At 50.9% G+C, this 14,814-nt stretch overlaps 5 protein-coding genes across 5 annotated transcripts; 2 read left to right on the forward strand and 3 right to left on the reverse strand.

The window, feature by feature from the left end:
- Positions 1–669: 669 nt before the first annotated feature.
- ASPVEDRAFT_55454 (TVP38/TMEM64 family protein) lies at positions 670–2,017 on the forward strand (the record flags this gene model as incomplete). The annotated part of the gene is made up of 3 exons (XM_040815079.1): positions 670–1,142; positions 1,197–1,616; positions 1,672–2,017. 3 exons carry the CDS (start codon positions 670–672, stop codon positions 2,015–2,017), a joined length of 1,239 nt encoding a protein of 412 aa, XP_040671379.1.
- A 400-nt stretch (positions 2,018–2,417) lies between these two features.
- aof2 (putative lysine-specific histone demethylase Aof2) lies at positions 2,418–6,626 on the forward strand. The gene is made up of 2 exons (XM_040817779.1): positions 2,418–2,515; positions 2,615–6,626. Exon 2 carries the CDS (start codon positions 2,870–2,872, stop codon positions 6,344–6,346), a length of 3,477 nt encoding a protein of 1,158 aa, XP_040671380.1. The 5' UTR covers positions 2,418–2,515; positions 2,615–2,869; the 3' UTR covers positions 6,347–6,626.
- Positions 6,627–6,859: 233 nt separating this feature from the next.
- trr1 (thioredoxin-disulfide reductase TRR1) lies at positions 6,860–7,998 on the reverse strand (the record flags this gene model as incomplete). The annotated part of the gene is made up of 3 exons (XM_040815080.1): positions 6,860–6,957; positions 7,014–7,913; positions 7,977–7,998. 3 exons carry the CDS (start codon positions 7,996–7,998, stop codon positions 6,860–6,862), a joined length of 1,020 nt encoding a protein of 339 aa, XP_040671381.1.
- Positions 7,999–8,461: 463 nt separating this feature from the next.
- Positions 8,462–9,655, reverse strand: ASPVEDRAFT_45120 (DUF3237 domain-containing protein). The gene is made up of 4 exons (XM_040813214.1): positions 9,011–9,655; positions 8,734–8,943; positions 8,604–8,671; positions 8,462–8,545 (listed from the first exon to the last, which is right to left on the reverse strand). The coding sequence occupies exons 1-4, from the start codon at positions 9,231–9,233 to the stop codon at positions 8,522–8,524; spliced, it is 525 nt and encodes a 174-aa protein (XP_040671382.1). The 5' UTR covers positions 9,234–9,655; the 3' UTR covers positions 8,462–8,521.
- Positions 9,644–14,413, reverse strand: ASPVEDRAFT_861040 (uncharacterized protein). Its single transcript, XM_040817785.1, has 7 exons — positions 14,200–14,413; positions 12,986–14,107; positions 11,668–12,923; positions 11,491–11,616; positions 11,238–11,440; positions 10,885–11,180; positions 9,644–10,828 (listed from the first exon to the last, which is right to left on the reverse strand). The coding sequence occupies exons 1-7, from the start codon at positions 14,270–14,272 to the stop codon at positions 9,969–9,971; spliced, it is 3,936 nt and encodes a 1,311-aa protein (XP_040671383.1). The 5' UTR covers positions 14,273–14,413; the 3' UTR covers positions 9,644–9,968.
- Positions 14,414–14,814: the final 401 nt, after the last annotated feature.

The raw sequence follows: 14,814 nt of genomic DNA on the forward strand, positions 1-14,814 counted from the left end.
TATTTACAGACCACGTTGTAGATGATTTCCCAGAGTGCAAACCCCAGAGTACGCAGTCAGTCGTCACTATGTTGTGGCTGTGCTGGATGTAAGTTATTGTAATTTGGTATCAGAGTCAGCACCCGATCGGCCAGCTGAAGGCGTATTAATTGTATGATGCTTTCCAAAGTTACAACTGGGTCCCGATCATCGTCACTCATGATGTCCAGCTCCGCCTTCTGCTCCATCAAGACCACTCCTTGCGCTTTCTCCCAGTTCAAGCTTATATCATTCTCTCCTTTCCTCTCTTTCTCTCCTTTTCAGCTCTTCGGGTTCCTACGTCCTGCCGGCGTTTTGAAAGTGAAAATCGGCCAATCGTTCAGCCGCCGCGTTTCAGGACAACCAAGAGAATAGGCAACCCGAATTTCAGCTGGTCATCCCGCCTTGCATCAAGCCCTCCATTCACTCATGTTCGATCGCTCGCTGAGGGTCACGATTCGCCCTCTTTGATTGACGACCCTCTCAGTCGTCTACTTGATTCTTAACTTTTGGCACCGCGAGCAGTTCGCGCGTCCCTTATCGACGCTGACGCAGTCGGCCTTTCTCTGCCGACCCACTCGCAGATCTCCGAGCTCCAGGCGCAATATAGCCTTTTTCATCATACCAATTTCTTGAACATACCTCTCCGACATGCCTGCAGACTACGCTTCTACGGCGCGGGCTCTTTCTGTTTCAGCTTCTTCGTCTCGTTCTCCTTCTCCGCTGGGGGAAGGTGCTCGTCCACCATGGGGCAAACCCACAACTGACACTCGGAATAACGCCGGCTTCTCTACCCGGAGATCAACTCCTGCCCCAAAGCAAGGCATCATGGCTCGTTTGAATGCAATTAATGAGCGTGTGCTAGCAGCATGGCGAAAAATGACATTTTGGCAAAGAGTCGGTAGCGTCCTGGCTGTTATCGGCGTTAATCTTTTGGGGTTCGGTTTCCTATATTTCACGGGAAGGATCTTTCAATGGCTCGGACCGGTTGCTGAGAAATGGGAGCATTCAGGCCTAGTTTTCTTTTTGCTGTGGCTTTGTGTATTTTTCGTCTCCTTTCCTCCGTTGGTTGGGTGGTCCACGTTCGGGACAGTCTCAGGCTATATATTCGGAGTCTGGAAAGGGTAAGCCCACAGTTGCTATCTCGCTGTCGTCGACTAACCCAGTATCCATTATAGCTGGGGGCTTTATGCGTCGGCTACGATATTAGGGTCGACCTGCTCCTTCATCGCATCCCGAACGGTTCTCTCCAAGTTTGTCCAACGACTTGTAGCGCGCGACAAGCGGTTCGCGGCTCTTTCCCTGACATTGAAGTACGACGGGCTCAAGCTGCTATGTATGATTCGTCTTTGTCCCTTGCCGTACTCAATATGCAATGGGGCGATTTCGACTTTCCCTACAGTTGAGCCACTGATGTACGGGCTTGCCACAGCCATTATCTCCCCAAAGCTACTCGTGCCCGCCTTTATTGGCAGTCGTTTGCGCATACTATACGAAAAGGGGGAAGAGATGAGTACAGGTTCGAAACTCATCAATATTTTCAGCATCATCGTTTCAATAGCCGCTGGAATCTTTACCGGATGGTATATCTATAAAAGGTAAGTGGGATACCTATTACCCAAGCTTTCGTTAAATGCTTACCCCCTGATATAGAACCCTGGCGCGTGCCAAAGAGTTAGAGGATAGAGAAAGAGAGGATATCCGTCATTCTCTCGAAGCCGACCATGCTGCCCACCGTCCACACCGAGCATTTTCGGATGACCCCAATGTCAATGCCGCGGCAACGACTCTCGCGCGCGATGAAGAAGAACGCATCGGATTCAACGATTTTGATGATGATAATGTTGACCTGGTTATCGACGATGACGACCGGTCTCCCCTGCGGTCAAAATCACCATACCGAGATGAGTTCACCGACAACGAGTCGGACGTCTTTCAAGATGGCGATGGGGCGGAGGGCGAGACATACACGCTGCATACCCATGTCAGACAAGGTTGATCCGTTGAGTTCCCATACTGCCTGGTGCAGCAGTTCGATTCTTTAAATGTTTTGCCTATGTAGCCTGTGGTCATGAGTTATGTCTTGTATAGCTTGGTAATTGGTATGGTTAAATATAGTATAGACATTCTGGCGGGTAACTGTCTTTATCATAATAAACAAATGCCACGAAGATGTGCTAGCGAGAATGTGTAGACCGAGGGGTGAGGCTTCACGGGCACGGCTGGGTGAATTTCCGCATTGGGACCGCAGAGTGCGCTGCCAAGATCGACTCTTACCAGTCGAGAGCAAGTCAATCATTCTCCCTTCCCCATCGTCCCCAGGGACTATCTAATCCGATCAAGCCACTGGAGCTCCATCTTGTCATTCCTTTGGCTTTTGTATTTACTATTTTTCTTCGGACTCAAACTCCATCGAATTTACTTCCAGTCCCTCCGCATCAGATGGTGCAAATTGCAAGGGTGGCTAGCCAGGCTCTGCGAACCCACCACACTACCAGTAAGTCAAGCCCTCATCTGTATCAAGTTATATATGTAGCCCAGCTCCCTTGATATTTTTTGTTTCTATATATCCTGTGCTATTCTAATATCAATGAAGGTTTTCATCTTATACATTTGTCCTCCCATGCTCGCATCTCCTTCCCGACCACACAATTTTCGCATGAAGAGTGGGCCCATCATGGAAGGATATATTCGGATTTGACATCTCCATAATTAGCTGGTGCGACAATGGACGACTTACATTCTAAGCTGTTGACTATATCTTAAATTATTCGTTCATATCACCTCGGTTGAATTTGGGATTGCACGACTCGTTTGTCGGATCCCTTTCAACATTCCCTTGCTGGCAAAGATGAACGGTACAGCTTCCTTGGCTGCACGCTCCCCAGCAGGATACTCCTCTCAGACGGGTGTCTTCCGTCAATATATTCCATCAAACTCTATCAGCAGTAATGGATATCCTTCGAAGCAGCCGCAGCCGCAGCAGCAGCAACCAAATGGGGTGCAATTCAAGTACGGGATGACCAACCCATACTCGGCCCAGAATCATGTCCTTGCCGCATCCCCTCAAGAATCCAGAAATGTGCCTAATGGAATTAGCTCTGGAAACAAAAGCATGGGGTTCTTGAGCTATGAACTGGTTACAGAGACCCACGGGAGCACGCCTGATGATTCTACCACTACTTCGTTTCCATCTGCCTCCAGTAATGGTAAATCCACACCACCGTCGACGATTGTAAATTTCAATTCGTCCTCTGCTTCTATTGCTCCGATACCTTCTGATGAGAGCCCTGATTATTCGAAATATCGCCCACGATCATCCTTTCCCTCACGTCTTCCGGCGCCAATATACGCCCAACAGTGCGTGGTGGCAGCGTACTCATCAAGGCTCAACCCCTATGCCCTTCACCGTAAGGAGCAAGACGCTTTACAGAACTACTTGTGTCACCTTCATGTTACCGTCTATCTCAATATACGTAATGGGATTTTACGGCTTTGGACCCGTAATCCCATGGTTAGTGTGACTAAAGAGGAGGCGTTGGGATGTGCCAAAGACTACCGCTGGATGAACCTTGCTTCGTTTGCGTATGAATGGCTTGTCCGAAATGGATACATCAACTTTGGCTGTGTCGAGATACCCCCAGCCTTGGTCCCCCCAAAGAAGGGTCGCCGGAGCGAGGGGCCCGTGATTGTTGTCATTGGGGCTGGAATGGCAGGCTTGGGCTGTGCGCGGCAGCTAGAAGGTTTCTTCAATCATTACCATGATAGTTACTCCTCTCCCCGTGTTGTCTTGCTCGAGGGGAGGCGCAGAATTGGGGGGCGTATATACTCTCATCCGTTACGAAGTCTTCAGTCCCCTACGCTACCCGCGGGCCTTGTTCCGAAGGCCGAGATGGGTGCTCAGATCGTTGTTGGGTTTGAGCACGGTAATCCATTAGACCAGATCATACGAGGCCAGTTGGCGCTTCCGTATCATCTGCTACGTGATTTATCTACCATTTACGATGTAGATGGCTCCCCAGTGGATGAAGTGCGAGATGCAACAGCTGAAAGTCTCTATAATGATATACTAGATCGATCTGGAGCATATCGACACAAATCGGTCATAACACCGACGGCAGAAGGGGATCGCGAACTGATCGACTCAGGGCGTGACATAACAACGAGTGACGGAGTCACAGTAAAACAGTACGAAGAGGCAAGGGCGGCCGGAACTATTGGCCTACTGCTTCCGGCGAAACGCCTTCGTCGCGGTGTAGGCCACAAAACGGCTGATATCAAGTCGGCTGCAGTTCCTGCGGCGGATCTTGACCAGCCAGAAGAAAACCCAGCTACCGTTGCCTGCCAGGCGATGGGCTGGGAACTGAACGAAGGGGTCTCGCCGAACCAAACCGTTAATTTAGACTCGATTGCAAAAGCATCAGAGACCCAAACCTTGGGTAACGCAATGGATGAGGGCGTCCGTCAGTACCAGGAAATGTTACCGCTAACTCCCAAGGATATGCGGCTGCTCAATTGGCATTTTGCAAACCTTGAATATGCGAATGCCACCAATATAGGCAATCTGAGTCTTTCTGGGTGGGACCAAGATATGGGAAACGAGTTTTACGGGCCACACTCACAGGTTGTCGGAGGGTACCAGCGAGTACCTTACGGACTATGGCAGCACCCAACAAAGCTCGACGTCCGCACGAACAAAATAGTCTCGCGTATTACATACGACACTGCCGAAAAACACAAAACGGTGGTACAATGCGAGGACGGCGATTCAATTGCCGCGGATATGGTAGTTTACACTGGGTCTCTAGGCACCCTGAAGCACCGGTCTGTGCAGTTTTCTCCGCCTCTGCCTGAGTGGAAACAGGGAGCAATTGATCGGCTTGGCTTTGGGGTGATGAACAAAGTAATATTAGCATTCGAGCAACCTTTCTGGGACACCGAAAGAGACATGTTTGGCCTTCTACGAGAGCCGAATAACAGGGAAAGTATGGTCCAAGAGGAGTATGCCACGAACAGAGGTCGCTTCTACTTGTTTTGGAACTGCATGAAAACCACCGGGCTTCCGGTTCTGATCGCTCTAATGGCTGGAGATGCCGCTCATCAAGCGGAATGTACTCCTGATGCTGAAATAATCGCTGAAGTCATGAGTCAGCTGCGTAACGTTTTCAAACAAGTGGCTGTTCCAGATCCTTTGGAGACTATCATTACCCGCTGGGCTAGCGACAAGTTTACCAGGGGAACTTACTCCTATGTTGCAGCAGACGCACTTCCAGAAGACTACGATTTAATGGCCAAACCAATCGGCAACTTGTATTTTGCAGGCGAGGCCACTTGCGGCACTCACCCGGCCACCGTCCACGGCGCATACCTCTCAGGACTCCGAGCAGCATCCGAGATCATCGACTCCATCCTAGGCCCTATCCCGATCCCCAACCCTCTCGTCCCAGAAAAGAACAAGGCCACAAACCCAAGCATGTCCAATGGCACCCCTCTCGGCACCCCGCACATCCCACTAGACACCGGAACCCCAGAAATCCCAATTCAACAACAACCGCACCCATCAACATCCAATTACCCCGACTCCGCCTCCCGGGCCTCCTACGACCAAGCCATGCTCGCAGCCATTTACACAGAAACCGGGCCCCCAGTCCCCCGCCCCGCTCGGACAGGCCTTAACCCCTTCCTCCTCTACCAAAAGGACTTCTGGCCAAAAGCCCGCGCTCAATGCGACGCCACCCACCAACTCGAAACCAACAACCCATCCACAAAAGCACCCCGCGATGCTGTCCGCGCGGCCCTAGGCCTCATGTGGCGCCAGGCCCCCGAGGAAATAAAACGCCCGTACCTCGAACAGGCGGAAGTCAACCGGCAGACAAATGCCGAGATTGCGGCGAAATGGAAGAGGGATAACGCTGAATGGGAGAAGAAATCGGCTGCGGCGAAGAAGCGCTGGAGAGAGGAGAATCCGTTTGAGAGATGGCTTGCAATGGAGGCGGGTGAGCCGCCTAGTAAGAAGGTGAATAATTCTTTTTCTGCTTCTTCGTCTTTGAAGAACGATGTGACCGGTGCACCTATTGCCGGCACTGCTACTACTCCGACTGCATTACCCACATACTTAGCGGGAATGGATATGCAAAATGCAGCTGTCAACGAAGCCTTTGATGGCGTTGGTAATAGGGCCGGCAATATTGCGAATACTCCTACAGCTTCCAGGATAACGAATGATACTGCCCCAGCACCAGTGACGAATATGTTTCGTTTCTCGAATACTCAACCGACCAACTTTCCACGGGCGACTGATCAACCGAATCATATCAATTTTCACTGATTGATTAGGGTCTTGCTACCCGACTGAGGCGTTGATCTTTGTAAACCTCCATTTCTATCTACCACTAGTGGGTTGTGGATTATTTTGTATTAAAGATATATCCTGTTATTCCTACCTTATCTTGTCATACACGAGTCATGAGATATAAAATAGAATATCAAGCCGAGTCAACGAGGTCTCGAGATTATTCTATGACGTTCTATTCTATTTATAGGCTCACGAAATGTAATGCTATAATCCATGAGGGACGATATCCCATCGCAGCACATTACCACCAACTCAGAACCAGAATCAACCGAAAACAGAAAACGGAATGTGATATGTAAATGAAATAGGTAGAGAAAACGCTGAAGTCTAGTATAAATCCAGGAGAGGCAAAGATATCATGTGAGTGACGGTCTAGATGATAGAAAGGTTCAGGTGAGGTTCGGAAGCCTCAAACCGTGAGATGAGCAGACCGGACAGGACGGAGGCGCGGGAGGAAAGCGTATAGGAGGTTGTAGTGGCGTGTATTTACAGAGCGGGGTTGGCGTGAGCAGCGGGGAGCTCTCCGTTCGTCTCATTCTCGGCAATGAATCGTTCGGCCTCGAGAGCAGCAATGCAACCAGATCCTGTGGTGCTGTTAGTATTCGTTTTATTTGACTTTTTGAAATGTGAATCAACTTACCAGCACTAGTGACGGCCTGGCGGTAACGCTTGTCTTGCACATCACCGCAAGCAAACACACCCTCGCGGCTCGTCACGCTGGTACCAGGAACAGTGGCGACGTAACCATCCTCATCGACGTCAATCTGGCCCTTGATCAGAGCAGTGGCAGGGTCGTGACCGACGGCATAGAAGAGACCGTTGGCATCAACAACTTCCTCCTGGCCAGTGACGGTGTCCTTGACGCGGAGGTGGGTCATCAAACCGTTCTTCTTCTGCTCACCAAGAACCTCGGTAGCGACAGAGTTGAAGCGGACCGTGACCTTGGGGTGGGCCAGCAGACGGTTGGCCATGGCCTTGGAGGCACGGAGCTTGTCACGGCGAACAAGCACGGTGACGCTAGAGCCGTACTTGGCCAGGAACATGGCCTCTTCAGCGGCAGAATCACCACCACCAATAACGTAGAGGGGCTTGTTGCGGAAGATGGGAACAGCGCCATCGCACACAGCGCAAGCACTAATACCGTTCTGCCAGTAGACCTCTTCACCAGGCAGGTTGAGACGGCGGGCATTGGCACCGGTGGCAATGATAACAGCATCGGCGGTGCGAGCAGGCTCGTTGTCGGGACCGTCATTCCATTCCGTCCAGAGCTTGAAAGGTCTCTGCGACAGATCGACCCGCGAGATTGTCTCCGTGATCACTTCGGTTCCGAATCGGATGGATTGTTTGCGCATGGCATCCATGAGCTCTGATCCGTTAATGCCGTCAGGGAAACCGGGGAAGTTCTCGACATCGGTGGTGGTAGTAAGCTGGCCACCTGCGGCGGTGCCGTTGGCCAGCATACCCTCATAGAGGACGGGCTTGAGCTCTGCACGCGACAGGTAGATCGCGGCGGTGTGAGCGGCAGGGCCAGAGCCGATGACTGTGAACGGTTAGTCAATCTTCTTCTGCAACCCCAATTGCAAATGTAAAAGTGTATACATACTGACTACTTTGGTGTGAACCATTCTGGATGTGGAATTGACGCGCAGCGGCGTCGAGAAGGAGTTGGAAAGGACGGAAGGTGAGGTGGGCGAGTTGTGGAGATGCGATGAGACAGCTGCAGCGGAAAATCCCAAAGAGGATCTAATAGAGGAGAAGGTAAACCGACGAAAAGTTGAGGAAAACAGATTGGCGGTTGTAAAAGAGTAAAGAGGCGAAGATAGAATGGAAGGAGGGGGGCTTTTAATTAGGCACGAGGGGCAACAGGTGGGGACGAAGCACGTCGGCAGCAAAAGAGGGCTGGACAGTCGAGATTAGCTAAGAGGCAGAGTCTTCTGGACGAAGATCAGATAAGAAAGCAATTGAGAAGCGAGAACGCAGAAAACGGCCCGTTTATTCGTGATCTCTAAGCAAGAGTGGAAATCCAACAGGTCCCGGCATTTTCCAGCAGAATTGTTCACTGAGCCGAGTCACGTGCCAGGCCGAGACCGCCGCTGATTATCAAGATGATCTTCACCTGACTCTCTCCGTCCTCTCCTCCTCCTCCGTCTACGCCTTCCAGTCCGCGGCAAACTGCACGTCATTAATCACCACAGATGAACCCGCCCGGAACTCGGAACACAGAACTTACATTCCAAGCATCAATCCTCAGCACCGAAGAGTTGTTCCCAGACTCGACGTTGGTCAATCTCCCGATCGCTATGCCGGCTTAATAACAGACCCAAACTAAACTCGCTCTCGCCACTCGGAACAGAACTCACCAACAACATTATTCAGCCAATAGTAGTTGTCATGCCCAGTCTCAAACACCAGCCGCAGGTGCAGGTTCCCCGAGGGCGCCTTCGGGCCTGACGTCTGTACAAAGATGTCCGCTCCATCGCTAGTGCGCAGGTTATACCGTGTGTCGGCGGAGAAGATCTCGGTTTTAGGATCCACGGTTCCCCAGTCTGCGCCGACGTCCAAGATGCTCCCTAAAACATAGAACTTAGACACGATATGGAAGCTGGCCGGTGGATTGATGTTCTACACCGTACGTACCAGACAGTCGTGGACCGGTGAAGTTACCCCCGACTATGGGAATTGCCCTTCGGATACCGCGCGGTCCGTCTTCGTTCATCAACGATCCCTTGCAGTACACGAAGGCTGTGTAAAGGTATGACAGCTCCGGTGGCTGGGGAGTAGCAGCAGTAACGACTGGGGCTCCAGAGAAGCTCTGGACTGTCAGCGCCGCCAAGGCGAAGTTGCGTAGTTGGGTGAACATTCTGTCGTAGAGTAAGTTGGAGCTTGAGTCTCGTAGTTGTGGTTGGAATGACAATTTTCAATGAAACCAGCGTGGGCACATATGAACGGCAATTATATATTGTTCTTCACCAGGACAACATTCCCTACTGGTGCCAACGCTCGGTATTTATAGCCTGGCGTTATCGTATAAAACCCCGTGGGGAAAGATACCTAGATACGGTAGTGGACTTTTACATTGATATTCAAATGGCATCATAGTCCCGTTAACTCCTCACGCTAGTTACATGTCTCCAGGGCTTGTGTAAATACTTGCCTAGGTAGGAAATGAGCAATAACCCAGAACGCCCTTTAACACTAGCCAAATTCCGAAACAAAAGCCGTGAAAAGGCGTTCGGCATACAGGTTTTGGTGAGTACCGGGTTGGACTTGAAGACCCGAGGCATCGCACAGGTTTCCGTAGGGAGCTGGGAGGGGAAATGGACATGATCTGACTCAGTGCAGGCCAAGTCTCCAACTCGGAATGTCCGAGTGTCACCAGAGCTTTCTTATTGTACCTTCGCTGGGTACTACCCCAAGCATACAGAAAAGATAAACAAAAAGATTGAGAAAAATATGTAGCAGACCCCATCCAATGCATTCATTGGTATATACACAGCGGATCGTCGCAATCATTAATCATCAGTCATCTCTAAATACAATCAAGTCATAAAAATATAGGCATAGAGGCATCAAAATGTACTTTTCCCCGCGGCCGTCACGACCTCCCAAACCACTTCTTAATGCTTGTGCTCCGCTTCACATTAGGCGCGGGCTCCGGCTCCGGCTCAAAGGAAAACTCGGAGTCGTCTTCATCGTCGTACTCGTCATCCAGAGCTTGAGGTGCGGGAGTAGGTGCCGGTCTGGTGCCTCCTGATTGAGGGTGAGGCACTGGGTGAACCACTGCGTGGCCATGAGCGGCAGCCTGGGGGCTTTCTTGTCTGGGAGCTAGAGCTTGGTCTGGAGTGTCGTGCTCCTCTTCGTCGCTATATTCAGCTTCGGCTTCATCTTCGCCATCCACCGAAGGCTTGTTCGAGGCGTTCCTCCGCACACCGAGCCACTTCCGCCAGCCCTTGGTAACTGGTGCGGCGGGAGGGTCATAATCGGTTCCTTCAAACCAGAGCGCAGGGATGAGGAGCTTATAAGGCGTTGTGATACCCGATGGGTCCTTCGGGTTGAGTTCCAGGTTCAGGGTCACAGCCAGCCCTCCCTCTAAATTAACGAATGTACCGGCACCATCATCTCCCCGCTTTGACGCCCTCTTGCCAGCCTTCTGGCTTAGGTTTGTTGGCCGGCGGAGGAAAGGACCAGGTCGTGGGTCTGTCGTTGGCGGGAAATAGGAATCGCCAGCTCCTGCCGGTGGGAATGGCCCATCCATGCTTACCCGCCGCTCCGGGGGAGCACGGCCAAGGTTGAACTCTTTCGTTGGTGGTCGGCCCTTACCAGAGAGTCGGCGTATAAGTCTGCTTTGGGGTCTCTCTCCGCGAGTCAATGACAGCGTCCGTTGGAGCATATTCGGACGTGGCTCATCGGGGGTGTCTGGAGACTCAGATTCCGGGGTTGCGGGTGGTGTAGTGCCTGGTTTCGGTTAGTTAATTCATGCACCTTTATGATTGCCTGGGATGTACACGTACCAGGCTCGTACAAGCGAATGGAGCACCAGTTGCGTCGCGGTAACAAGCGCTTATTCTTTCGCACTTTGTTATTGACATCATGTGTGAAAATTGGGATCATTTCCTCGTCAGTATTACTGTCCATGTGGTGGACCTGGTTTCGGCGGTTGAGTGTGTCCGATATCATTTCGGTGGTGGGAATGTCAGCAATGGCGGATGATATTATGTTGGGCATATATCGGTAATCCTTGTCCTTGGTTATATTAAGATTAGGGTTCGAGTAGAATTGCCCGACGGCAGCAAGATGGACGTCGCCGCTGCAACATTGTTAGTATTCATCAAGCACAGGAGCCATGTGCTCTTAATAATCATACCTAAGAATGGTCACACGAATGGACTTTTCTGCTGCCAGATCTTGGAGATCTTCTATCAGATACCTCCGCTCCGATTTGTGGTGCTTTGCTGTCCAGTGGTCATCAAAGATTTCAACTTTCGCGCTATTTCTGTTCACCAGACCACCGAGAAGGCCAGCTTTTCCAAGCGACTGTCGGCTGTTCAGGATATTTTTCACCATGGCCTGTATATTTGTTAGTTAAAAATTACAACATATTTAAATTGTGAACTTACGACTCGAGGATAAGCAATAGGTATGCTCGATAGCACAATCAAATGCTTTGTTTCGCCCCGAATAATCTCACGGTGGCATCTGTCCCAAATAAGATCAGATGTACGCTCACTGAGGATTTCATCACACTGCAAATATTGTTAGCCATCCTATCTGAAAAAGACCGGCTTGTAACCTACCATTCTCTCAGTTCTGCAGTCAAGTCCCAGGAAAGACATCCCATTGCCAAGGGACATGAACAAATGGCGACTGCGTTGGTTGATATAAGGCCCAGCTTCCGCTCCCAAAATCCAACTAGGCTCATCCGCCTCTGTCTCTTCTGGCACACTATGGTGTTGGAATAACAAATAGTACTTGTATGCGAGATTGCCGAGGCCTGAAATCACAGCCGAGCTCATGAACTCGTCGGGGTACGATCCAAAGCCCTCGAGGATCTCATGGTCATTCCAAATGTTTACCATGGGTATCTGAGAATTGGCAAGAGAGAAGAGCCCTTGGGAGAACCAGCTTGAGTAGTTTTCAAGGTACGACCTCTCCAGTTCGTCCTTGAATTCAGGATTGAGTGGGGTTTCGTACTTTTCGCTGGCATCCTTAATCTTGAGCCATTCCTGAAAGTGTACCGAGTCGGCGGTGACCTTGTCGTTGAATATTTGATCACCACCACCGATCATGACGTGAAATGGGCGAGTTTGGTGCTCGTTGAGGACGTCTCGCCACAGAGGGTCCGGACCGCAGAACTTGTTGGAATCCACCCCGGGCGTAAATCCATTGCAAGAATGGTACATTATGTTCATCGATTGGCCCTTGGCTGGCACCCAGAACCCTATAGCAGGGCCTTGGTTCAGACGGTATGCGATTCGCTGTTGCTTCTCACCCAGCTCAACCTCTATGTTAAACCTCCAGAACGTGACGTCTCTACCCGCATCGGCGTAGAGGCGGAATGCTGGAATCTCCTTATAAATTCCAACTGTTTCTCCGTCCGTTGAATGAATCCTATTCGCGGGTATCGGTTGTTTGAATCCATAGTCAATAGCACTCGGAGACATCTCATAGATACCATCGTCATTCTCGACAGATGAAAGATCGAGCTGCTCTTCAGTGTGGTCAACGGGTTTGACATAGAGAGGACGTCCGTCTCGACCGAGTTTCGTTAGTCCAGCCGTCGGATCGATGTACTCGGGTGCTAACTGGACTCCTTCACTATTGATCTGCGCAGGCGGAGGAGGAAGGATATTCATTGGTTGAGAAAACAGTCGTATCGTAGGCGCCGGTTCATATGAAGAGATTGAGTCTTTCGTCACGATCAAAATGGTGCCTCTCCAAGTCTCTTTGTCGACTGGCCCATCCGGGCCGTCTGTTCTCTCGCGTTTCAAGCCTGCATAGCGGAGCAGAGGCCCGCTTTTTAAAAATATCAAGGGTTGAAAGCGCTTGTAGGCTGTGCATATAGTTAATCGTCAGATATCAGGATTTCAAGAATAAATTTTAGGTTCAACTTACACGTCGGCTTTGGAGCAGGGGCCTTCTGGTAATTTTTCGGCAGTGCCCTGCTTTGCCGTCGATCTCGGGTTCCGGCTTCCCACCATGCCTTGCTTCTATCCACATCCAAGGACTGCTGTAAATTGAAGTCGGACGCCCCAAGTTTCACGGTGGGTGCTGTCTTCCATTCTGATAGTGGAGGAGGTGTCGGTGGTGGCACATTGAACGAAACAGTATGGCGCTTTGACTTCGTTTGTGATGGCTGCATGTTTTCGTCACTTCCAGGTATTATAGACTCTCCGCTATCTTGTATCTCGTGAGGGGCAGGCAATTTATCACCTACGGCCGCAACAGCTGGTGGGTCGACGGGATGACCATTCTGTTGAGGATTGGTACGAGACACGGGAGCTCTCGTCCTAGTATCAGGGTATGGTTGTCCTGAGTTGGGGGCACCCGTTTGGGCTGGTTTGGCTGGTTTCGGAATCTGATGCGTCGGCGGCAGCTGGGAAGATAAAGCGCGGCTGTGGCGAGGGTTGGCCTGCTTTGGTTCATGCGGCAACATGCGAGGCTCTTCCAGGGGTTGATTAATCGAAACCGAACGTCGAGCGTTACCTCCTTTTACAACCCCCACATCCGGGGTACGATTGCTGGCATCCTGTGACTCTAGAAGTGGGCGCGCCGGATGTCCATGCATTGACGGCGGAATACCACGTGAAGTTGTAGGTCGCGGAGGCTCTGGCTCCCGCTGAATATTGATTTTTCCTTGACTCTCGAAGTTCGGTCTCTCGTAGTCTCCATTCTCCTGCAGCCTCGGGTCTTTCCGAGGGGGCCGTCGATCTGGGACGTTGTTATCATGTGTAGGCCGAGAGCTTGGCTTCACGTCCCTTTCTTGCGATTCTGGAGGAGGGCCAGCCGCAGACTTCCTAGCCATTCGCTCTTTCAACTTTCTTTCAGCTTCCAAGGCACGGGCTCTTTTCTCTTCTTTACTGATTCCACCCAAGGCCACCTCAAGCTTTTGGAGCGGAGATCGGTTATACGCCCAATCGTGTTGCTCAGCCGAGGATTTCACTGTGTCTGATCGACTCAAGTGTGCCGACTGGTTCTGTGAATGCAATGTGTCATGGCCTTCGGATAACACAGGACCTGATTAAACAAACTGTCAACGGAGTTCAAGATTTCCCTGCCCACTATCCAATCGCGCAGTAAACGAGTATTTAGGAGAGACTCGGGCATACCTGACATTCCTGGATGGACAGCCAGGGTGCTATTTTCAAAAGCTCCAGATGTTGCCGTTGACATATTGATCATCAAATATGTCGTCTGCGAATGTAAATTTTGGTAAGATAGGTAATTAGATTATGTCCAATTTGCAGCCCGTCGCCCGGCGCCACAAATGAAGTACAGCGCCGTGCGCGCAATCTTATTCTGGTGCTGTCAGGAATTCAATGGATGCGATCACTTAGATCGCCATTTCATCAGCGAAGCTGCTCAAAACTTGCCGTAGTCGCTGAGTGAGGAGTCGAGGACAATGAGATAGTCGTACAAACGAGGCTGCCTGTGGAGAGTATGCGAGTAGCGTTCGATCGGCCGTATGTATGCGAAACCAGCGATGGTAGACAGCCAAAAAAGAACAACAGCCCAACACAGCAGTGAATTGAGTCCGAAGCAAAGAAGAAGAGGATGGAAAGTTTGTTGTCAACGGTGTGCCAAACTGGGTGGGATTTTATCTGGGATGACGCTACTCATGCATTGTAAGAGTGGCTGGGCCCAGCCTCCTCATCTTCATGCAGCTTGCGGGGCTGCACGACGAGAGACCAGCCAGGCACAATCGATCTCTTCTGCTTCTGTCC

This window comes from Aspergillus versicolor (genome assembly GCF_001890125.1).
Source record: "Aspergillus versicolor CBS 583.65 unplaced genomic scaffold ASPVEscaffold_9, whole genome shotgun sequence".
Lineage (NCBI taxonomy): Eukaryota > Fungi > Ascomycota > Eurotiomycetes > Eurotiales > Aspergillaceae > Aspergillus > Aspergillus versicolor.